This window comes from Hydra vulgaris, chromosome 12, assembly GCF_038396675.1.
Source record: "Hydra vulgaris chromosome 12, alternate assembly HydraT2T_AEP".
NCBI lineage: Eukaryota > Metazoa > Cnidaria > Hydrozoa > Anthoathecata > Hydridae > Hydra > Hydra vulgaris.
In genome coordinates this window covers 72,539,285-72,565,186 of record NC_088931.1, presented here as the reverse complement: position 1 = coordinate 72,565,186, position 25,902 = coordinate 72,539,285, and the positions used below count along the sequence as shown (strand labels likewise).

The 25,902-nt window shown below is 28.3% G+C and overlaps 1 protein-coding gene across 1 annotated transcript; it reads left to right on the top strand.

Moving 5' to 3' along the window:
• Nucleotides 1–1,866: 1,866 nt before the first annotated feature.
• On the top strand, nt 1,867–25,498 carry nowa (nematocyst outer wall antigen precursor). The gene is given in 12 exon segments (NM_001287375.1): nt 1,867–1,899; nt 1,984–2,059; nt 9,823–9,912; nt 10,123–10,372; nt 15,361–15,590; nt 17,177–17,329; nt 17,441–17,649; nt 23,530–23,688; nt 23,770–23,828; nt 23,903–24,048; nt 24,189–24,409; nt 24,491–25,498. Coding segments are annotated over 11 exon segments (2,325 nt in total). The 5' UTR covers nt 1,867–1,899; nt 1,984–1,992; the 3' UTR covers nt 25,232–25,498.
• The last annotated feature ends 404 nt before the right edge of the window (nt 25,499–25,902 follow it).

Below are 25,902 nucleotides of genomic sequence, written 5' to 3'. Positions count from 1 at the left end.
ATATTAGTATATTATTTTACCAGTAATAAATTACTGTGAAACTATTATATTAATATATTAAACTATTATATTAATTTATTATTGGTAAAATATTATTTTACCAATAATAAATTACTGTAAAACAGGGTTAATTTAAATAGTCATTCAAAGTTACCCCATTTGTGGGGTAACTTTGAATGACTATTTAAATTAATATTATACAAAATCATTTTGTTTAAATATTATTTTGAATTTTAATTATGTAAATGTCAATCTTAGCCCCTATATTCATTTTATTAAATTTCGAATATTGTCAATAGTGAAGGATGAGCAAGTAAAAATTTCTCAAAAACGTTCAAAGTAACCCCGGTTTACGGTATATATATATATATATATATATATATATATATATATATATATATATATATATATATATATATGTATATATATATATATATATATATATATATGTATATATATATATATATATATATATATGTATATATATATATATGTATATATATATATATATATATACATATATATATACATATATATATATATATATATATATATATATATATATATATATATATATATATATATATATATATATATATATATATATATATATATATATATATATATATATATATATATATATATAAATCTTGCTATTCAACCCAAATCTAACTTATTTAACTTAAAATTGTAATTTTTAACATGTGTAACTCCCTCATTTTAAGGAGGGCGGAGATTTTACATGGTCATTATCCCTTGAACGTAAAAAGATTATTAAATCAAAGTTAAAACCTGTCAATGCATTCAAGTTTATTACAGTATGAATATAAAACTATATTTTATTAACTCGTTGTCCTCACATTCGAGGTTAGGAGGGTTTTGAGAGAGACTTTTTTGGGTGATTTTATTCCAAGACTCCAGTCATCGCAAAATTTTCAAAACGTTCTCATCTAACATAAATATGAACATACATAAGTTTGGAGTTTGCAAAACGCCTTTAAGTGTCATATATAAACATCAAAAAAATCCTTCCTACGCCATTGATGGCCTCAATACAACGTAGTGAGCTTTATGTAGGGCAGTGTAGGTAAGTTTTATGCAAAACAGTGTCACAAAATAAATTTTATTATTTAGTTTGCAATGCAAAAAGGTTGTAGATAAGTAAACTATGAAATAATTAAACAAAAAAGGCTACTTATCTTAACAAAACTAACATAAAATAACATAATATAATAATATAATATATACATTTTGGCAATATGAAATTTCTTAAAAAAATTACACATGGTAGATGAGGCTAGCCATAAAGTTCTGCGACTGAATACCGATAAAAACGAATACTGATTATACTTTCTTAAACTATTTAAAGTAACTGAAGGTTTTATAAATATTCATTTTATATAATGAGTGCTGAAAACAAATTCTTATTTAAAGTCAAGAAGCTTATTTTAATAACTGTTTTCTTACACGCACTATTTGTATCAAACATGGCAATGATAACATTTTCAGAAAGAGCATCATAATAATTGAAAGATTTTTGATTGGCAAAACAAACTATTTGAACTTCTTTAGACGGGGGTTATATTTTTGTTTGGTGAGAAGTATTTGTGCTTTTCTTTTCTACATGATTATTTTTTTTGTGTATGAAATCAAAACTGTCTTGATTTCATTCAAAATTTATTTGTACTTATTTATTGTAAAAAAGGTTCCAAAGTTAATAACTTTAATATTTATTTGTATGTAGTTTCCGTTAAATAACACATAATGTTTTCTGAATTTTCCGGTTGTCGAGCAAATGTTTGGTATACAGAAAATGAGGAGATCTATCATCGCTTCAGTAGCTTTTTAAACAGTTAAACACTTACTGTTCATAGCGGGAATAGCCGTTTTTTGGAAAAAGTAAGTCAATGATATCTGAGGTTGATTTATTTTATAATAAGAGTTCATGTTGCGATGTAAACAAAATAAACTGCTTCTGTTTAGGGCTTCAAAATGAGATCCTCAACAGTATGGTTGTTTTTAGCGCTGTTATCGGTGGCATTGAGCACAGAGGTTAAAGGTAATAAACATCTACAAACAATTCTTAGTAGTCCTTGGTCCTAGTAAATATTGTTTAAATTTTTACCTGCCCTAACTTACTAGATTGAATAACAAAATATACTAGCAGTTAGCATTAGCATTGAAATAAAAAAATATTTTGCAGTTTTATTAAAACAGCCATATTGAAATAAAATGATACAAATCAATGGCAATAAGTTACAACTATATTAAAACTATATTAAATTTGCAACCGTATTGAAACAACAATTTGTAATCATATTGAAAAAACATTGACCGTATTAAAATAGTAATTTGCAGCTATATTAATATAATAAAGGTCAAGGGTTGTTAATTAGTTGCAGTCCATTTGAAATAAAATAGGTTTATTTTAGGTTTTTATCATATTTAGTAGTGTATATTTATAACAGTTTATCACCTATAATGGTATATTTGAATAAAGTTTTTAAAAGCTACTAAGTCAACATTTCTGAGTAGAAAAATGTAAGTAGTAGACATAAATGATAATTGTGGATTAAGTAAATTTAGCTCTACATCTGAAAAAATACTAATTAGCCATACATAAAAATTATTTAAAAATATTTTAATGTATAAAAGGCACTATCAGAGGCAATTTTGTATATGAAATAAGGAGGTGGGGTGCAGTAGCGAAATTCTTAAAAAGACTGTTTTCTAAAAAAAAATTCCTCAAAACTTTAAACCACCTAACTCAAATGTGTCAAATACTCGATTAGCCGACTATATTCCTCAAAAACCAACTTTAACTTGAAATTCGTCTTCTTTTGGGGGGACGGGGGATATGACACTCCAGACCCTCCGCCTCTCCCCATCCCCCGTGTAAGCGTCTCTGGACGCCAATCGATTGCATAATTTTTTTTTTACATTTACTTATCCGTATTGCTTCTTTGATTAAGCTGAAGTAACGTTTCTTAAGCCATTTTATGGTTCTCGTATTATTTATTTTTTGTGCAGTAAAACGGATGTTGCATGCCTTGTTGCAGCAGATTTTTGTTTTAAAGCAACTTCCATTGAGTTGAGAAAGGGAAAATGAAATTGTTAGGAAAAACATGGGATAATAGCTTCTTTTAGCAGCTCGCATAGTAATAACTGCAAAAAAAAAAAGAAAGAGAAATAACGTGAGGAAAACTTGCGTTTTTGTACATTATCTCAACTAGAACAACCATGTTTGAAGAGACTTTTATTTTTGTACCCATTTCTGGACAGAGTCCAAAAATAAGTACAATAATAAAATATACAAGGAAAAATATTATATTTAGACAAATATTCGTGGGAGTGAATAGAATAAGGAGTAAAAAAATAACAGGCATAATAAAAAGAGACAACCTTAGAAGTTGCCAATTTTGAAATAGATTTAATATATGGTTTTTGATGTATGAACAGGACAATAATAATCCAAGAAAACTTGCAGTAAAACTGTACATGACATATAGAAGAATCAAGAATATTACATTATAGGTTGCATAAAAAAAACTGAGCTTTATTTAAATTAAAGTTCATCAACCACTGTTAGTTCCAGGCTCACAAAGAAAAAATTACGTTTAAAATGGATGTTTGTTTTAAATAATTATAAAGTAAAGACTTAGGAAATAAAATTAATTTAGTTGTATAAAAAATCATAATATAGAATAATATATGAAAAAAATATAGGTCGGGATCTTAAAAATCAATTTTTATCTTTCGAATAGTTATTAAGGTCCCAAGAGAGATAGAATATAGACTTTTTTTAACGCTATTTAAAAATACAAGTAAGTAGTTAGGAATAATAAGCCATAGCAATAAATTAATAAAGAGGTAACTGTCGGGGTAAGAGGCAGTACCGCCGAGTGGAAGGGTCGTGAGGGACAGTTTGTCTCAAATGGAAGATATCCAAGGGGCGCCAAATAAAAAGAAGGTACCTAAGAAAAAAAAAATATCTTTCATATATAATATAAGGAAATTTTGATAAATAAGGGTGTCAATTAGGGTGTTGCTGTTCCAGGCGGTGGGACGGCTTTCGGCGGCCCTGGTCAGAGGTTGCAAAAAATAAGTATTTTGAGTATTAATTGCTGGTTCTCCACATTAAATTGAAGATTCACTAACAACAACAATATTAGAAAACCAGGAACACGAGCTTGATAAATTTTATCGGAAACATCAGTTACAAAACAGACTTGAAAGTACAAAGAGAGATAATGAATAAAGAAGAAGAAAACGAAGTAAAAAGAAGTGAAGTAAAATTAGATAACAGAATAATAAAAAAATCCAAAACTGATTTCACAACATTTAATATTCATTAACACTGCAATCGGCTATTCCAAAGATGGAATAGCCAATTTTAAAGAGTTTCACAAAAAGCAAGTAGATCTGTTGAACAAATTTATCTTTTCAAAAGGTCAAAAGTTATGGAAAAAAAAAATTACTTTGGTAACCATTAATATTGGATAAATATTGATTTAAAAAAATCTGACTTTAGATTTTATGTTTAATACTTTTACTTTAGGCTTTATTGATTTAAATCATTCTAATAAAATTGGCTTTTACTAGACATTTTTAAAATTATTTTTTGATTTAGGTGCCCCCAAGTAAACCTAATGGTCTTTTTAGAGAGCTCCGCGGAAGAGCATTTAACTATGAAATTCACCCTTCCTTCCATACCGATGGCGCGAAATATGCCCAGAGCTCGCTTCGAACCTCGCATCTCTTGCTTATAAAGCAAGCGCTCTAACCAATGTGCCACGGCCACTGTCATTTTAAATTTATGATATTTTAAGTTACCAACAAAGCAATTGTTTGATTCCTATTGATAAAGTTGTAATTAAAAACTCCAAATGTGTTCTGGACATTGCACACCAAAAGAACAAGCTAGGACACCACCCGTGCGCAATATGATATTGCTAATGCTCTAAACGCCGAACCCTGTCGCGGTCTTTATTATAATTTATTGGCTTATTTGTTTATAAGTCATTGTCTTATTAGAATGTATTTTTTCCGCAATACTTTTTCTTTGTCTGCCAAATTCGACATTAGATTCGAAATCTTCTATTAGCAATATAGATCTTCTTAATAATAGAGTGTAAATTTCGGTAACAATTCTTCACTGTAACATTTTCAACTATGCAGTATGCTTTTTTTACCTTAATACTTTCCATATTGTCTGAGCTATTGTAAAGAATATAAATGCTTTTATTTATTAACAACGTAAATGGATAAAGTAGTACTATTTGCCAGGGCCGACGACACGGGTTTCAAAGTGGAGGGGCACCATCGTCGTCTTCTAAAAAAAGTCCTCTATATCTAGAAATTTCTAAAAAAAAAAAAGGCCCTTTAGAAAACAAGTGTGTGTTTGTGTGGGGGGGGGGGGGGAGAAAGGGGAGGGAGGGAAGAAAGCAGCGCCCCCCTGGTGTAGATGGCTCTGTTTGCAGTTTCAGCAAAAATTGGAAAAGTTGTAATTTAAATAAGATGCAATTTTTGCTCTGTCTGTGGTAAATTTAGTTGCGTATAAATAATACAAAACGTATTTATTAGTTTAAAAAAATTATTTTGTCCTCTCCTCCTGTGTGTTTTGCCCTCTCCTCCTTTTATGTGGGAAGATTATCTTTTAGAAACTATATTTTCCTTCCAGTTTAATTCAAATATAATAACTCTTTTATCTACTAAATCAAACAAAAATTTCCATTTGCTGGATATTTTCGTTACGTTGAAAAAACGAATATATTTTCCAGGGCCGACGACATGGGTTTTGAAGTGGGGTGAGGGGGGAACAGTCATCAATTTGTAGAAAAAGTCCTCCATATCTAGATTTTTCTTTAAAAAAAAAGTCCTTTAAAAAAAAAGTGTGGGGGAGGAGGCACTTGCCCCCCGGCCTCCGGTGTTGTCTCTGTTTCGCCCAATCACTAAACATCTTATATTTTGTGACTATTTTTTATTTAATTTTTTTTTATAAGAATGGAAATTGGAACCTTCTCTTTCTTTGAAGCATCAAAAAGAGTGAGCGTTTTACTTTGCACAAAATAAAAAGGCTTTTGTATTTCATTTTCATTCTAGCTGTATAGCTGTATCCTAGGCTTTGTATACTTTTCCATTCCTGACAAACTTATTCTCTTCATTTGTTACTATTATATTAAGTAAAAAATATGGTTCTTTTGTCTTCAGACAAGTATTGTAATTTTGCATAATAACTCGATAAAAGAAAGAATATTAAAATTGCAAGTGTCATAAAAAAAATATTTTAAGTTACAAAAAAAAAAACTGTTCATGATTTTTTTATTAAGTTTACTTTATAAAAAAATCGTTGAATATTTTTAATATCTTGTTTTGGCTTTTTGAATAAGCAAAAAGATCAATAACATCTTCTACGTTCGTTTCTTTTAGAAGAACAATATTAAATTTAAGAACAACAAGATGACAGATGTAAACACTACTTCTATCTACTTATGTTCATCACACTACTTCTATCTATTTATGTTCATTAAATATCATTAGCAAGACCTACTTCTATGTACTTATGTGCATTAAATGTCATTAGCAAAACCTAAATAGAAAGGATAGAATGTTAAATTATCATTTTTCTAGAAAATTAACATAAAAGTTAAAATTCATTTACCATAGTGTAGTAGGAGCAAAAGCTAATATGACAATTTTAAAGTTGTAACTTTAGGCCCCGTTTTCTGATGCATGTGAATGCACATATGGTTAAAGAATAAAATTTTGATAATATTATAATGACTTTATGTAATCTTGCAGAACACATGTAAATAAATAATGAAAGGGTTAACTAGGTTTTGTTGATATTTTTTATTTTTCATTTATTTGGATTTGTAAAGTTTCTGCACTACTTTCTGTAAGTTTTCCAAATGATCTTTCTTTTGGGTCTATTGTAAACTTCCTAAGCAATACGTAACGAACTAAGCAATAGATACATAGAGAAAGTCGCTACATGTTTAATATAATGCATTTCTTAAACTGAATCATGATAGTTAAGAAAATAATAGTTTCATCATCACTTTTTATACCTTTGATACACTTTAATGCAGTTCCGAATTGGGGCTCCACACATAATAGGGTCCCGCACATAATAGGGAAAAACGTTATACTAGTAATGTTTTCTTTTAAACCTTTTTAAGAGTTTGAAGCCCATGATCATGAATAACTAATATCTAAAATTTATCTGATTATTTATTAAACAATAGTACAAGCAAAGAGCCTAATTTTAAAATGCGGTATGTGTAATTTTGATTTGTGCTGCTTTAAATATTATTCAATCAGTGGTTTCATGTAGAAAATAAAAGTGCCAAAACGGTCGAATAATATGTATATATATATATATATATATATATATATATATATATATATATATATATATATATATATATATATATATATATATATATATATATATATATATATATATATATATATATATATAGTAAAAAAAGTATATACAGTATATACAGTAAAAAGTACCGGAACGTCGTTCCGGTTCTATGACATCACTGAATTAAAATTAAAAAAAAAGAAGTTAGCGCATGAAAGTGCACTTTTTAGTCACTTTTCAATACCTTTTAGTTTATTTTTAAATAGTAATTTTTTTGAACTGTTTTTTACTTTTATTGTTAGTTATGTGTTGTAATTTTAGTTACATAATATTTTTTATTTAAGTTGGGACGTAAAAACAAAATTGCTCATACCGCGTTTTGAAAATAAGCTTTTCATATCTAAAAATTACGGAAAATAGTTTGCATAAAAAGTTGGTAAGTAGTTGGTAAAGAAAAAAGATTAGTATGAATTTTTTTTTTTTTGCTCATTGATATGCAATGACTTCGCAAAATCTTATTGAAAATCTTACGGAAAAACAAAAAATCAAATAAGTAAACAAAATACAAAAAGAAAATTACCATTAATATCATGATGGCAAGCATCCGATCATTGGAGGCGTTGATCATGTCAAAGTGTGAATGTTTTGAAGATTAGGAACGAAAGAGAGCAGACAACACTGACACACTGAAACGTTTGATAGTTTGTTGGGAACTCAAAATGTGAAGCTAAATCCCTTTAACTGTGGACATGCACCTTCCTAGGAGCTTGGTGCTAAGTGCTTCATTCCAGTATTGATTTCTATGCGTTTACTTTTAACCAGAGAATGTGTGTCTATGAATATATGTTACCTCTCTTTGGTTTCTTTTCTTACTTTATATATAACACAATTCTAGAAGTGTCAAGTCAGCTAGAGACAAACATAACTCAATCGAGACAAAAATGAATCAATCGATTCATGTTTGTCTTGATTGATTTATGTTTGCTCTTCGTATTTACTTGTGCTGATAATAACAAATTGCTCAGTGGAAAGATTGTTTTGCAAGTTGAAATTAATCAAAAACAAGTTGCGTATCTCAATGTTTCAAGAACAGTTCACTAACCCTTTATAAGTTTTAAAAGTGACATCAAAAGAGAAATGAACTTTGAGATATCATCATTAACTTTGCTAACCGAAAAGCTAAGAAAGTACATTTATTATTTTTTACCAATACACTGTTAAAGTCTAACAAACTAACACTATTCCTATAGAAAGTGTAGCACTATTGCTAAATGAATACTATTTCCTCTACCATTAATTTATTTGATTTTATCGGTAATAACTTATGGAATCGTTTTTCTACCTATATTTGGTTGATTAGCTTTATTGTCTGATTATTTAAAAAATTTGATTATAAATTATTTACTGGTAGCGTTAACAAAAATTCAAAAAAATAAATAAAAAACAGTGTGTAACAGATCACCGCGGAAGAGCATTTAAATAGGAAGTTTACGCCTGCTTCCTTATCAATGGCGCGTAAAATTATGAATTTATATAGTAATGATAAAAAAATCAAATCTGTTGTTAAAAAAGAATATAATTAAATTAATCTACAAAATAATATTGATTTATGGCCAGATATTTGTTTACTAAATTTTAAAATGTTTTATCTTAATGCTGAAATAGAAAAACAGTGCTGGTTAGACAACATTTAAAACTCTCGTATGGATTCTAAGTAAACAGACTATCAAAACCAGACCATCAATTAACGTGGGGGGTTGATAAGTAAACAATCAAAATTAAAACAAACAAGCATAACAAGTTTGACTTAAAAATTATCAAAATTTAAAAAAGATTCAAAAACATCAATTCTTCAACACTAAAGTTCAAATAATCAAATTTATCTCCAAAGTGTATGTAATTGTCACGTGATTTTGTTTTTATTAAAATTTAAAAAATAAAAAATCGTTAAAAATGTCACTGTCAAGTTATTACTAATAAATTTTAATTGATGAAACATTTTTATGATTAGGCAAAGAATTATGAATTCCCGCTTCTCTTAGTTTTAACTGAGCTTGACTAGAATTTTTCTTGTTGGAAAATGCTATGTGAAACTTCATTAAACAATTTTTATATTTTTCTCAGGTTATAAGGTTGAAAATTGTTTTTGACGAAACTATTTTTTCCCTGTTTTTAATTTAACTTTTATTTGTATTACTTATCAATGAACTTTTTGCACACAAAAAGATTACATTTTTTTACAAACCATAAATTTTTGTATATTTTGTTGGTTTTGTTTGTTTATTTTTTAATTATTTGTCATGTTATCTAAAAAGACTTTTTTTTTAAATATATTATTATATTACTATTTAGTTATTTTAAGTTTGAACTTTTGAAATTATTATTATACTACAGAAATGAATTTTAAATTAAAGGAAAAAATTTCTAATAAATTAAAACAATAAAAATAGATTTAGATGCAGTCGATGAACAATCAACTAAAAGAGATGTTCCAACAGTAGCAGTTGGTGTACCTCCAACACTTGACGATGAAGGAAAGTGTAAGAATTTAAAACTTTACGTATTTTTACCTTTAAGTATTTAAATTTACGAAATATTTACAAAAGTAAATTATTGTTTTCTGATTTGCTTTCAAAAAATCTTCTGTAAGAGCATTTTTTTTGTTGAAGTTTTGCAAATACTGTTTTAATTAATTAAAATTATTATATCTTATTCAATAAATAATTAACAAATAATTTAATTATTTTTAGTAACAAATGTTACCATGAAAAAGCTTTTATCTGAAACAAATAGGTACCGTCTTATGCACGGTGTCACTCCCCTCGGTAGTTGTCCAGTATGTTCAGAAGCAGCTCAAAAACATGCTGATGAAATTGCAGCATCTGGTGTTGCAAAGCCTGATCATAATTCAAAATATGGTCAAATAATTTTTTCATCTAAAGATCCTGAAGATATAAATCAAGGAGCAGACTACTTTGGAACACTTGTTCCTGCTCGAATGTAAGCACATTAAAGTGTCTTTATAACTTTTAATTAAATAGAAATTGTTTCATATATAATAATATAAATAAAAGATTTTTGTTAATGTTTATTTTTTAAATTATTAATAATTATCTGCAAAAGAAAGTTTTGTAAGTTTTTAGATATATTAAATAATAGTATTCAGGGTAAAACTTTCGGAAGTGAAAGTTCTTGCAATTGAACCTAAAATGTTTTATTGTAAACTTTTGTATACACAGGTAAAGAATCTTTTTTCAACGTTAAATTTGCTATTTCCGGTAAAAAGCTATAAGTTTTATTTAGTATTTATAAAGAATAACGGAAACAGGAAAGTTTCTGTAAGGGATATATGAAAAACGTCAATTGTCAAACTTGTAAATGGGGCTTTAATGAACTAATTATATCTAAACTGACTAGTGAATCTCTATAAATTCTTCATTTAAACTTTAAATCGATTATGATAAAACTTATTTAAATTGAAAATATCACTTGAAAAAAGTTTTACTTAAAGAAAAGAACATACAGTGAAGAACAAGTGACTTATTACAAGTCGCGCTAACGCAACTCACTCTTCGGTGTATAAGTATGTTTAAAACACCATCATATCAACGTGAGCTTTATTATTTCAACTACTTGAATCTATTCAAGTGCATCGCAACCTGCACTACTAACTAGATCATCTCAAACACTGCCTTCAGAACCTTCATTTTAAAATCTACACAAAGTACTTGATTTAATTAATTGTTCAATGGGGCAAGTTAGGCGATCGCGAATTGCGTTTGGTCAAAGCCATTTAGCGATTATGAAAGTATATAAATTAAAGCAATCGCAATCACTAGTTTTTTCATTCCTGGGTAAAAGTTTTTATGAAAAATGGTTCCTCAAGTTTTAATACAACATTGATACAATATAACGGGCTAAAAATTAATAGGCTTTAATAGTAAGTCATTTAATCACATGAATTTTTTTCTTATTACAAATTATATGTCTGCCAACATTTTTAGAGCTCTTGGACATCAGAGACCAGGAAAAAACAAAAATATAAATCATTTCTGTTTAAAATAAACTCGCCACTATTCGGACCACGAGTATAACCAAAAATTGCTTGTTTTAAAGCTTGTTTATTTTTAGCAATGATATATTATATATCATTGATTTTAAGTCGTAACCAGGGCCGTCCGTAGGAGATCTTAAAGGGGGTGGAGGGTGGTTTGACGTATCTGTTTTGCCTAGTAAGGCCTATAAACATTTGCCGACTGCTAACTACACAGCCAATTTTGCCAACTCCAGTGTCCGAATTACGCCCCCTTCCTCGGGATTACCCCTGGTAGTAACGAGCTTTTTCCTTTTTTTTTTTTTATTACTTTATTTCTACCTTTTTTTACTTTTGGCATGTAACAATAAATATCTTTTATTTGTAATACCTGGATTAACACCTGTTTAATACAAATAATATTTAAAACAAAGCTGTGAGAGTCTTATGAAAAAACTTTGCTACTTTTGTAACTGTAATTTTGTTGCTTTTTCTGTAAAAAATTTTGCGATCTGGTAAATTTGAATTAATTCATCCCTTGTGTTCTCTTAATTACCTAACGATTTGTGTTTTTATTTTTGTGAGGTTAGAATGAAATTGTTCTTTTTTCAATTAAATAAATTTATTTTAAAAAATAAAAAAAAATTAAAAAAATTGGATTTTTAGATTTCTTTATTTTTTCGCTGAACGATTATTTAGTCGTTAAATGAACATTCGTTAAAGGAACAAATATATTCGTCAAACAAACATTCGTAAGCCATTGATTTGGTGAACGAGTATTATTCATTCAATAATCGTTAAAAGATTTAAATGAAAACGAGCAAATTTTTGTAACCATTTGACGAATGTTCGTTAAAATATTCGCTTATCGAATAATCGTAACCAAACTCACGCGTCATGTCGGCTGTCCCAAAGAGATCTTAAAGATGGAAGGGTGGGAGAAGGAGGGGCGACACAGGCTAAAAAATATTTTTTTGCCGACTAAGAAATAAACTTTTAAAAAAATGGTCCTCATCAGCTGACATTTGTAGACTGACAACTAAAGATCCCAATTCGCCGACAATTTGATGTGAAAAAATTATTTTGATGTGAGATATTTTACGTGTTTACGAAAGATATTGCAGCCATTAACTGATAAAATATTTAATTAGTAATGTAATATTATTGATAGGTAATTGATTTTGTGATCAGGAATAACTTAAAATTAGGCCATAATTAATTTTTTTTGACAACTCTTATTTAAAATTGTTGAAAATTTGCTCTATGATGTAAAAATGGGTTCACCTTAAACGCAGAAAATGGAAAATGGAAACTAAAATCCAGAAAAGGGCGCGGAATTTTTTTTTCGAAAATCTGTTTGCCTGCCCTAACCAAAGTGGAATTGTTTTTTTGTAAAAAAAAAAATGTAATTAAAAAGTAAATTTTGAAGCAATTCATTTCTATGAATTAAAATTCTGTCCTTAATAACTAAGCTAAATTGATGTTTAGTAAACTAAACACATACATACACATATATGTTCACGTTAAAAAGTTTTATTTAGAAATGTCGGAAAAAACTCTCAAAACATAAAATTGAAGTTAATTTACATCGTATTAACTTTTTACGTTGCTAATTTTTGTTATAAAATGAACTTTTTAAAACCACATCATTTCAAAATGGGACAAGTTGGAGCAGCTTACTTTTTTGGTTTTTTATAGAAAGATACAAACTCTCTTTAAAAAAAGAATAGGCATTGCGAAGGAAGTCAAAGTAAAAAGTCCTAGCCCCATAAAAATCAGTTTAAAGTTGTTAAAATTGCATTTTTTAAATGCGTTTCTTATAACTTGTATAAATACATATTCAAATACATTTATAAATTAAAATATAATTATCTATTATCTTTGTGTATCATAAAAATTAAAATTAATTATTTTGTAGTTAGGTAAAAAATTAAGTTTTAATAATGATAAAATTTTAATTATTCAAAAAAGCTATTCTCGGTCACTTTCAAACGTATTAAAGTTTAAATCTTTTATTTCAGTACTTTTTTTTTTATACCGCTAGAATCATAAAATCTGTAGAAAATAGTTAGCTAATAACATTATTTAAATTGTGCTACTCAAAAAAACTGTATTTTGGCCAAATTTTAAGTGTTAAATCATTGTTTAGTGGCTAGAGAGATTGCCAGGTTTTATGTGGTCATTCCAATGAAACCTTTTTCATTCAAAAGTATTTGACTTGTACAATAAAAATGGGTTTTTTAAAAATCTGAACCAAGTGCTACGAGTCATATATGGGCCTGAAGGGTAAAATTGAGGAGGTCATTGCCCATTTAAGCATTATAGATGTACGTTACGAAGAAAAAAAGTTATTTAAGAGTATTTGCTCCATAAAAATAGAATGACCGTTAAAAAAATCAGAAAAAAATTATTAGGGTATCTAATAGGGCAGAGCCTAAAATTGAGAGGGCCTTTACTGATTTAAGCATTTTAGATGCCCGTTACATTAAAATAAATAAATTAAATTTCAATTAAGTTTAACAAAATTTAAAACAACAAAAATATTGAAAAGCATTTACAATATAAATGTATATATAGTACATAATCCAACAAAAATCAGCTAATTTTTTCCTGCTTAAGAACAGCATGTAAAAGTTAATGCTAAATTAAATTCATCTTCTATTAAAAGTAAGTACAGAGTCGTTCTCGATGTTGAGTATACACTTCTAGATGTTTAAATCTAGAATAGGTAGGTAGGTTTAAATTTAGAATGAAACTTTCGCATTTTTCATTAAACTGTCTTTGATAAATAGAAAAGAATCTTTTAATGCACCTTTACCTATCAGTTTTCTCAACTTAGACCTATTGTTCAGTGTATGAAAGACTTTAAAATAGAAAAATATACTTGTTTTGTCAATCTCTTGCAAATAAGTATAAGTTAGCATTTCTTAAATTAAAAAACTTCTTATCTACCCAAAATTTCATCATACAAGTTTTTTTAACGGTTTACAGTCAGTTTGCTGGCAAATATTTGCATTTTTTAGTGTAATTTTTTAAATTTTAGAATCAAATTAGAGAACTTTTTGTTGATTTTTAGAACCATGTTTTTATATGATTCTTAATCAGCATAAAGTTCCTTATTGCAATGAATTATAAAAATAAAAAAAGAAAGGTGGGGGGGGGGGTAGAAACTGGCCATGAAGACGCTATGGAATTATATATATATAATATGCCATATGCGCACATAGTGTGGCAAATATGACTGTATTTTTTTTACTCTTTCAGTTCCCAAAATTGCTGTGCAAAGAAAAAAGTTAAGCACTATACTAACATTTACAGGGTGGGGATCAAATTTGATACTTCTTACTCATGAAGCAAGCGCTTTATTCACTTCAACACTGCCTTATAATTATGTCATGTTGTGTGGTAAAATCTTACATAAAAGATGTTATTAAATTAGATATGGTTACCATATAGGCCACACAAAACACACACTTTTTTTTATTAAAAACTATATGGTCACATGTCGGTCATGAATCTTTTTTAACTTATAGGAAATCATTGTTGCATAGAAATAATTCAGTAATGTAATAGCATATAATAAAAAAGAATAATTTCTTGCTAAAAGAACTTACTCTCTTAAAATTGCCTCTAAGATCTGCTTGTGTCATGTCTGCTCATGAGAAAATTTACACAAACATGACCTTTGGCATTACTCTTGTTTATTGTAAGTTTCAAAAATTCATTCATTTGACACTTTGAGAAAAAAACTGAACATGACATCTTTATTAAGGTGACCAATGTTCTTCTGCTTAACCAGGAGAGCAGCATAAAAACCTTGATTTTAATTAGTTTATATACTGTGCTCTTCCGCATTAAAAGGAGGATGTTAGTCACTTAATTTTTTTTTCTCAATTTAGCTTTTTTAATAAAACCTATTATTAAGGGTTTGTTTTGATATTTTTTTTATATCCAGCTACAATCAAATAAAAAACTTTGATTTTGTAAAAGATGCTTTCAAAGAAAATGCTGCTGATTTTTCACAGTTGGTCTGGGAAGGAAGCGAAGTTGTTGGGTTTGCTAGTAAGAAAGCAGGTGAAACAGTTTATGTGGTTATGTATTTCAATCCAGCTGGAAACAACGAAAGTTTAAGTTTTTATGATAATGTTCACAGAGTTACAGGATCTGGTGATATGCAGCAAAAAAGTATGATATTCTTTAAATAAGTTAATTTTGTTTACAAAATAAGTATATTATGTACAAGACTTAGGTTTATTTTAGTTTGAAGTAGATACTTAAAATGTTACATTTAATTAATGTAACATTTTAAGTATCAGATTAAATCATGAAACATTAATTAATAAATCATGTAACATTAATTAATGTTACATGATTTAACATTAATTAATGTAACATTTAAAAAAAAAACTTATGGTAAAAACTTATAATGTTTTAGTATATTTCACATAGTCATTTGTGGTAAATGTACAAGTTTAAAAATGCTGACTTGAATTTAAACAAAAAAAGAAGAAAAACATAAAAATATTAAAATAATAAAATGAAGTTCTCCTTGCTCTAATCAAAGTTCTTAATGTCTTAGAAAAACCTGTCCGCACCCATTTTTTTATGCACTTAAGTCTCTGCAGTTTCCTATTTCAGTTTGACGTTTAACGCAAATCTAAGTATGCAAAGATATTTTTTGTGTGTGTGTGTGTGTATATATATATATATATATATATATATATATATATATATATATATATATATATATATATATATATATATATATATATATATATATGTATTGGAAACATGTCTTTCATAAAATGTCATAAGTAAAAAAAAAGAAATATATATATATATATATATATATATAAACAGCCCTTGGATTTAGGAAAAATGAGAAAAATTTTAAAGATTAAGGTCTGCAATAATATGGCGACCTTAATCGTTAAGAGGTCAGCATCAGATCGGCAAAAAAAATTTGATACAAAGCTTTTACCATAAAACATAGAAACAAGGTTGGCAGGTTTTTGCTGACCTCAAACACTTTTAAGTCGGCAGTTAAGTTGGCATTGCTGAATGCCGACCCTAATTCCTATGGATATATTTATATATATAATTTTTAATTTATATAATATATAATTTACATTTACGAAATTTATGTAGTAACGCATTAGCTCTGGCATAAAACAAACTTAACTAAGAATTTAAAAATGTTTGTTATGTTCAAGTGGCTAGCATCCAGTACAAAGATAGAAAAAGAGCGAGTATTTTGTCTTAGGCAGTTGTATAGCACAAATATAAAAGTACTCCCACAAATATAAAAACTCCCTTTGTTCTGAAATACTGTTCCAATTTGTATTCAATGTAAAGAATTATAAGTTTAGAACAGAGGTAGTATATGATTTATTTAGATCAAGTTTCATATTTGTATAAATTAAATATGTATTATTAAATGTTTAAAACAATAGAAAAGCAAAATAAATAAAAAATTGTTGTTTTCATTCTGGTATTTTATTAAGTGTGCAAAATATATTATTTCCTTAATCTTTTTGATTTACGGTTTTTTATTTTTTTTATTTATTTTTTTTTTTTCCAGTTTTTTAAGAATAGGTTCTTAAACAAAAAAGTTACAGTTAAACACTGCACTTACATAAGTCAGATATGTTATACTACTTATTTTTTATAATAATTTGTTATTAAGAAATTCTAAATTTAAAAAGTTGATCTAGTTTTGTTCAAGAGAATATCATTTACAAAGTTTTAAAAGATTTTTAAAATTATTTTAGTAAAATGTCCAGATGGCTGGAAAGCAAACAACGGAAATTGTTACAAATTATTTGAAGAAGAAATGGCTTGGGCAGATGCTGTTGATCATTGTAACGTTCTGAAGTCATCTTTATTTTCTGGCGAAAGTGTAGAGGAAGGAGCATTTTTAAAAAGTAAGCTTAGATGAATGGTCATAAAGCTTAGATGAATGGTCATAAAGGCCAGAATTTTAATTGTCTATATTTGTCCAAATATCTTTATTTATTTATTCAATTTTGATTAAGCTATGTTGGTTGGAAGAAGCTCTCCATCTTGGATTGGAATGTCAGATATGGCTGCAAAAGGTGGATTTCAGTTTGTAGATGGCACTCCATATGTATATTCTGATTGGAGCAGAGAATCACAACAACTTGTTATTGATTTGTGGAACACAAAGAAAGAAACTGTTAAAAATCAATGTATTACTGCATCTTATGAAGGATGGAATTATAAGGTGCTTTTTAAGTTTTTAATATATTAGGGTGGTTCACAAAACAGCATTTTAAAAAAATATCTGCAGCATGCACCTTAATGTGTACTATATGATAAAATAACAATGGATTTTGAAATTTTTTAAATGAAAAATAATTTCAGAGGTGCCTCAAGACTGGTGAACATATAAAAGGTTCCTAAAATTAATTAAAAAAGAGTTTTTTTAAAGTATGTCTTGTTTGGGTGTCAAATGAAGCAAAATTATATATAGTTTTAAAAATAATCTTCATTTTATTAAAAAAAAAATTTTTTTTAGATTTTGATGCTTAGAAAATTTTTAAACTAAAAATGAAAAAAGTGTATTGGACAAAATTTTTTGTTTATCTTTTTTTTTAAAATAATAATTTTTTAAATTTATTATGATTATCATTTTTTTTATGTTTACTGTAAAATAAGAATTATTTTTTAAATTTATATATAATTTTTCTTTATTTAAGACCAAACAAGTTATACTTTTGAAAAACTCTTTTTTTTTAATTAATATTAGAGATATGTTAAATTTTCAAGGATCTTAAGGCTCTTCTGAATATATTTTTAATTTAAAAATTTTTTAAATGCTGTTTTATTTTGTCAAATAATACACATTATTACACACTGTTGCAGATATTTTTCAAAAATGTTTATACATATATATATATATATATATATATATATATATATATATATATATATATATATATATATATATATATATATATATATATATATAGAACTCTTATATGTTGTCAGAAAGTTTTTTCCGTATTTTGTTGACAAAAAGTAAAAATTAAAATGCAAGACCGGAATTTTTTTTTTTATTAATTGATAGACTGTCTTTCTGACAACACGCAAATGTTGGACGAAAGTCAGAAGTAATTAAAAGTAATTAAAAGTGACGTATTTGTTGGCATAAGAATCATTTTTTTCCTTCCGTACTCCCAAATACAACAAACTATTATATATATATATATATATATATATATATATATATATATATATATATATATATATATATATATATATATATATATATATATATATATATATATTTATATATAGGGGCGTTCAAGTAATGGAAAAAAGTTACTTAAGTAATAATAATAATTCTAATATTACATTTTTGTGTGATATTATAAACAATCATAACCTAACTAAACTTTCAAGATTTCAACTTTTTTTTTTTAAGATAAAAAGTTTCTATCAATTTATTACTCAAAGATGTTCTCAAATTTGTAATAAAAATAAAAGTCTAGAGCACTAAAGCATCCCTCTGATGCTGAAAAAAACTTTAAAGTGCTGTGCAATTTTTTAAGCATTTTTGGACGGTCATTTGATCCTTTTAATTCAGCTATTTCTTTTTTGATGCAATCAAAAACATTTAATTAAGCCTTGTTTTTTATTAAATTGGAGTTTCGAGCAAGAAATGGTGAAGTTCTTCAGTCTTATTCTTTTTTTGTAAAGATTCTTTAGTTTTAACATTGGAGGCTTTACATTCAACTATTGATGCTTTAGGATCTTTAAGATCATAAGAAAGATGTAAATACATATCTCCTGCTATAATTTCTTATCATTTATAACAATTTTTTTTTTAGGTAGTCTAAACTATATTCTTTTTTTGGAAATTAAGGTAAAACACAACCAAGAAATAATCAAAATTTAAACTAAAAAGTGATAATACTTTAATTTAGGGTTCAAAATTGAAAATCAGACAACTTTTATACATATTTTAATAAAATATCAATTTTCTGTTGATTTAATTGGGAGAAAAAAAAGTGTATATATATATATATATATATATATATATATATATATATATATATATATATATATATATATATATACATATACACTAGTAGAAATAACTAATCAGTTTTTTCATTGTTCATGATCTTTCTGTAATCAAGACTTTCCAGAATGGTCCATAAATTATGTCATAGGAAGGGAGGAGGGGTTAGTGGTTTTGTGACAACTTGTATAGGACTTGTTACGAAAGAGTTAAAAAGTTGTGATGAGGGGGGCTTGAAAATGCTCACAAATTGCATGACATTTTATGGGTATCCCTCAAAAAATCTTTACTGAAGAGATTTTTAAGAAAAAAGGGATTTTATGAAAAAACATTGTGTAAAATGAATGAACTAATGTTATTTCTAATAAATTAATACTGTTATGTTCTTTTAAAAACATTAATCACTCTATTTTGTAGTATACATTTAAAATTTTCATTTATATATATATATATATATATATATATATATATATATATATATATATATATATATATATATATATATATATATAGATAGATAGATAGATAGATATAGATATAGATATTAGGTCTACTGGAAAGTTCTGTCTGTTTTTGGAACAAAATAAAATACAAATTTTTGAAATCACTTATAAACTTTATTAAATAATATAATTGCTATTATTTTTTTTGACATCTTGCCAGCGAGATGGTAATTTGTATATTCCATTTTTGAAAAACTTTTTATTCTTTGATTCAAAAAGTTGAACCAGTGCTTATTTAATATCTTTTTTGTTTTTGAACTTCTTACCATTCAATAAATTTTGTAAGGACAAAAATAAGTGATAGTCGGCGGGTGCTAAGTCCGGGGAATATGGTGGATGTGACAAAATTTGCAGCCTATCTCTGCAATTTTTTGTTGAGTCCCCAAAGCAACATGTGACCTGACGTTATTATGATGCAGTTTGAAGTCCTTTCTATTAAATATTGCCAGCCTTTTTCTTGGATTTTAATCTTTAAATTATCCAGTTGCTGACAATAATTCTCCAAACTAAGCTTTTTGTTTGGTTTTAAAAGCTCATAATGTATTGGTCCTTGAATATCCCACCAAATACACACCATTCTCTTATTCAGAATCAAATGTGGTTTAGATGTGGAAGGGCTAGGTTTTCCCGGTTCACAATATGCCCTTTTTCTTACAATGTTTTTGTAAGTAATCTATTTCTCATCCCCAGTTATCATCCTGTTCAGAAATGGCTTGATTCTGTTCCAAGCAAGTAGAGATGTGCATATGACAACTCTATCATCCAAATTCTTCTGACTTAATTCATGTTGCACCCATCTTGAATATTTCCATACTAATCATATCTTTCAAATATAATCCGAAATAGTTTGCTGAGTTCATTCAAGTGTTTCTGCAATCTCAATCAAAAGTTGAAATTCGTATAAAATACAATGACGTAAATGAACTTTATCAGTAGCCATATTCACAATATCACTTTACAATGAAGACAAACGTAAAATAAATTTGTTTGAGTTAATTTGCTACGTCTGTATGAATACTTTAAAATATATAAATAATGAGCCTAACATGCACTAAATAAACATTTGCTAACGTGTCATAAATTGTTTTTATAGAAATGTAAGAGATATATATATATACATCCCTCAGAATTAGAAAAAATGATGTCGGCATTAATTTGCCGACCTCAATCTTTTTGAGGTTGGCATCAGTTCGGCAAAAACTATTTGATACAAAGGTCTAACCATAAAACATAGAAATGAGGTCGGCAAAAAACCTGCCAAATCTAATTCCGAGGTTGTATATATGTGTGTGTATATATATATATATATATATATATATATATATATATATATATATATATATATATATATATATATATATATATATATATATATATATGTATATACAGTGACGACAACATAAATAGCACACTTTCATGACCAGTTGGTTTTACTTTTTGATGCCAACTTTTTTGTATTTATATATATATATATATATATACAGTATCGGACAAAACAAGTGCAACCAAATAATGCAAATTTAGTTTCCTTATATAAAAGTGCTGCATTTTTTCAATTTAGAAAAATAACTATGTAACTGTTTAGAGACAAAGTACTTCAAGATTTATTAATCACAAAGTTCATTATTTGTACACGAAAATTAATAAATTAATCAAAATTAATAAATTAATCGCTGCCCAGGCCTTTTGGATTTGTTCAAACAGTTGATCCTTATTACGAACACCTTCACGATTAATTCTGCGGTTGATGATCTCCCACAGGTTCTCGAAAGGGTTGAGATCGGCAGATTGAGGCGGCCAATCCATCACCGATAGGTGGTTGTCTTGAAACCACTGCTTGACTACTTTTGCAGTGTGTTTCCGATCGTTGTCTTGCTGAAAAACTCATTTTATTGGCATATTCCATTCGGCATGAGTTAACATAACATCTTTCAGGATATTTTTATACATGAAACGGCCCATTATTCCATCGTTTCGATGTATTAGACCTAGACCGTTAGCAGAAAAACACCCCCAGACCATTACATTGCCTCCACCATGTCTCACGGTCTTATGGCAGTAGCGTAAATCGAAGCGTTTTCCGGCCGGTCGACGTACATGGTAAATGCCATCGCTCCCAATGATGTTGAACTTCGATTCATCACTGAACAGGACAGTTCGCCATTTCTGCACATTCCAGTCAATATGAGATGTAGCAAACAGGAGTCTTTTCTTCTGGTATTTTAGTCAAATCAGATGTTTCTTTGCAGGGCGTCAAGAAAACAATCCGGCTTCAACAGCACGTTGTCTGATTGTTCGGTCTGATACAGGCAGCTTTAATTGCTTTTGTATCTCGACTGATGATATCCAGGGATCCTTCTTGATGGATCTGACGATCATAGAATCCTCTCTAGAAGTGGAAGAACGCGGTCTTCCACCTTTGTTATCTACTGCCAACTTCTCCGTAGAACGATATTTGGAACATAGTCTTGATATGGTCCATTTTTTCACACGATATTTATCACAAATACTTTTTTGTGACATTACACTTACGTAATCGCCAATAATTTTCTTTGTTAGTTCCAATCCAAGACTGTCGGGAGCCATTTTTGCACTTGAAGTCATAAAAATAATAAAAAGAAATAATCACGCTTCTCAAGGCTTACCGTGTTACATTTGCCTTGTGATGATACAATAATGCTCTGTGGAACACAACATCTTGGTTGGATGTGGACTGTATTGATGTAATTAAACACTTGTTGTATTTCACTTCTTGTATTGATATTCTTCGATAAAACACTTTGATAAAACTCACTTCGATAAACTGTCTTGATAAAGCTGACTGATTGACTTCCATATACTGACTGAATTACATGTCGATTTACATGTCTCTTATATATTAAAATGAACCTGTGTGAACCTGTTCTGGAAGATTCTAGATGCTTCTTTTCGATGCTTCTTGATGCTTCTGGATGCGTCTGGATGCTTCTGAATGTTTCTGGATATTACTGGATGCTACTGGATGCTTCCAGATGCTTCTTCTGGAAACTTCTGGAAGCTTCTGCATGCTTCTGGAAACTTCTGGATACTTCCTTTAATTATTAAAAAACTACCGTGACGTTGACACGGACCAGACTTAAGAAAATGAAACAAACCAAAAAAGTTGCACTTGTTTTGTCCGCTGCAAAATCGCACTTGTGAACGAAATTCTGCTTGTGTGCTGTCACCTGTCAGCTGATTGCTCATGTCATGGCATGCTATGACTCCAGACTCCTGAACTGTTTGCTGTGGTAGTATAGTTCGTTTAGTTTTTAAGACATGTAAAATTAGGAACACTTTTTAGCATTGTTCGATGTTGGTTGCAAATGTATGTATGTATATATATATATGTATATATATATATATATATATATATATATATATATATATATATATATATATATATATATATATATATGTATATATATATGTGTATATATATGTGTGTATATATATATATGTGTGTATATATATATGTGTGTATATATATTTATATATATATATATACATACAAGCGTGCATATTAAGCCATTTTTCAATTTATTTCTCTTTTAAGGATTGCTTTAAAAAACTGCCATTTGTTTGTAAAATGAGGCCAAATGGTATGACTAGTTATTCGCTAGATTTATACTTTCCTGGTAGTTCTTTCACTGATGATCTAATTGATGTCAACAGCCAACGATATACAACAATGAAAGGTGTCATAACAAAAGCTGTAAGTTATTTCTAACTTTAAAAATATAAATTGTTGATTTTATGAAAGTATATATGTTTTTGTTTTATTGAAACTTTTTAGTTTAACGAATCATACGGAAAAGACATCTGGTTTGTTGGCTCAACATTCTATCAATTTATGTAAGTACGCATTTTATGAATGTTTTATTTTTATTTTTTAATGCTCATAAAAAAGAGAAAAATGCTTGTTTAAGGTCTCGTGAAAATGGCGATGTTGCTGCATCGACATTGCTGCGGTTTGCTCCTGATGTTCGTGCACCAGTTGACCCTATTACTAAATTAAGAGATTATTTAAGAGGACAGACTGATCTAAAAATATTATCTGTTCGTTTAATTCCAGGTGCGTCATCAAAGTTTTAGTTTTTGTTCATTTTCAAAGCATACAAAATTATCTTTATAAATTTAATTTAAATTTATAAAAGCATTAAATTTCTACTAAAATGTATAAAATTTATTTTGTCCATATATTGTTTAAATAAGGTTCTGGTCGAGGACTCCTTCCTAATCAAATTACTGGAACATGTCCTTCTGGTTGCAGTGGAGACTGCTACCCAGAGTGTAAGCCTGGATGTTGTGGTCAGGTCAATTTAAATGCACCTGTTCAACCGTCTGGTTATACTGCTTGTTCTCAATACCCAAATTGTGGCCTATCGTGTCAGTCTAGTTGTTCTCAGTCATGCTGTCAGCAGAACCCTTATCAAGTATAATTTATTTAAATTTTTAATTATAAATTTGTACTTTTATAATTCTTTTATAATTTTGTTTAAAATTTGCATAAGCAGCCATCAGCGATGAGTGGTACCATAATCATTCAACCTAACGAACAGAGTGTTTGCCCCCAACACCCTGGTTGCAGCCAACATTGTGCGCCAAGATGCAGTCCTCAATGCTGCCAACAATCAATGAACTCGCTATATCAGCCACCTCAAATGTCAGCCTGTCCACAGTTTCCAAGTTGCTCTCCAACATGCGCCCCACAATGCTCTCAGCTATGCTGCCAACAATCATCAATGCCTCTTCAGATGCCACAAATGTCATCTTGTCCACAATTTCCTAGCTGTTCAGCTTCATGTGCACCACAATGCTCTCAACAATGTTGTCAACAACCATCAATGTCAATTCAGCCGCTGCAAATCTCATCTTGTCCACAATTTCCAAGTTGCTCTCCATCATGCGCACCACAGTGTTCTCAGCAATGCTGCCAACAACCATCAATGCCTATTCAACTACCTCTAATGGGTTCCTGCTCACAAATGCCCGGATGCTCAGCATCATGTGCACCACTTTGTTCTCAACAATGCTGCCAGCAACAGTCTATGCTTCAGCAGTCAATTATGCAACAACCAATGATGATGCCACAAAACCCTTGCTCTCTTCAGCAACCTGGATGCTCTAGCGCTTGTGCACCAGCATGCAGGCTAAGTTGTTGTAGTCTTGGACGAATGAATCTTGGACGCAAACGAAGTCATGTGCATCATAAGAAACTAAAAACCTCGCGTAAGAAAAAGCAAAGTAAAGCCTAATATATTCATGTTTAGTCGAAAAGCAACTTTAAAACACTGTAATTAAATCATTCTTACGCGATTCCATCATCACGCGAACAAAAGTTTGTTCTTTGAAAATTTTTTGAATTGTTGCGTACACCTTTTTTTTTCTTTAGATTGATATTCTAACATTTTTTTTAATGCAAGATTTGCACATCATCATACAAAACTGAAGATTTTTTTTTGAAACGCACCTTTTGATACCGAAATATTTTTTTATATAAATGTAAAACAGAAAATAAATTTATACTGATGATCTTTATTATTTTTACTCTGTTAAACTCGAAATATTTGTTTAAAAAAAGTTTGAACAAAGGTTTGAGTGTTAAAAAGATTAGTTTAAGTAAACTGAAATTTTTCAAAAAAGTTCCTCTTTACGTTTACAAATTGCAAAAATTTTATCAAAACCCTCTGCTTCTGAACTGTAAGGTCCTTCTAGAAACTAATATGTTCATAAATAATTTAATTATCGCTTTTCTCAAAAATTAAATAAATTATTTTAAAATGTAACATACTTTTTAAGAAAATATGATATAATTAAAAACAAAACAATTTAGAAACAATATTTTTTTTTACCCTAGAATCTTATGACCTTAATAATAGATTAACTTTTTTTAAGAATTTTCTTAAATTGCTCAAATTTTCTAATT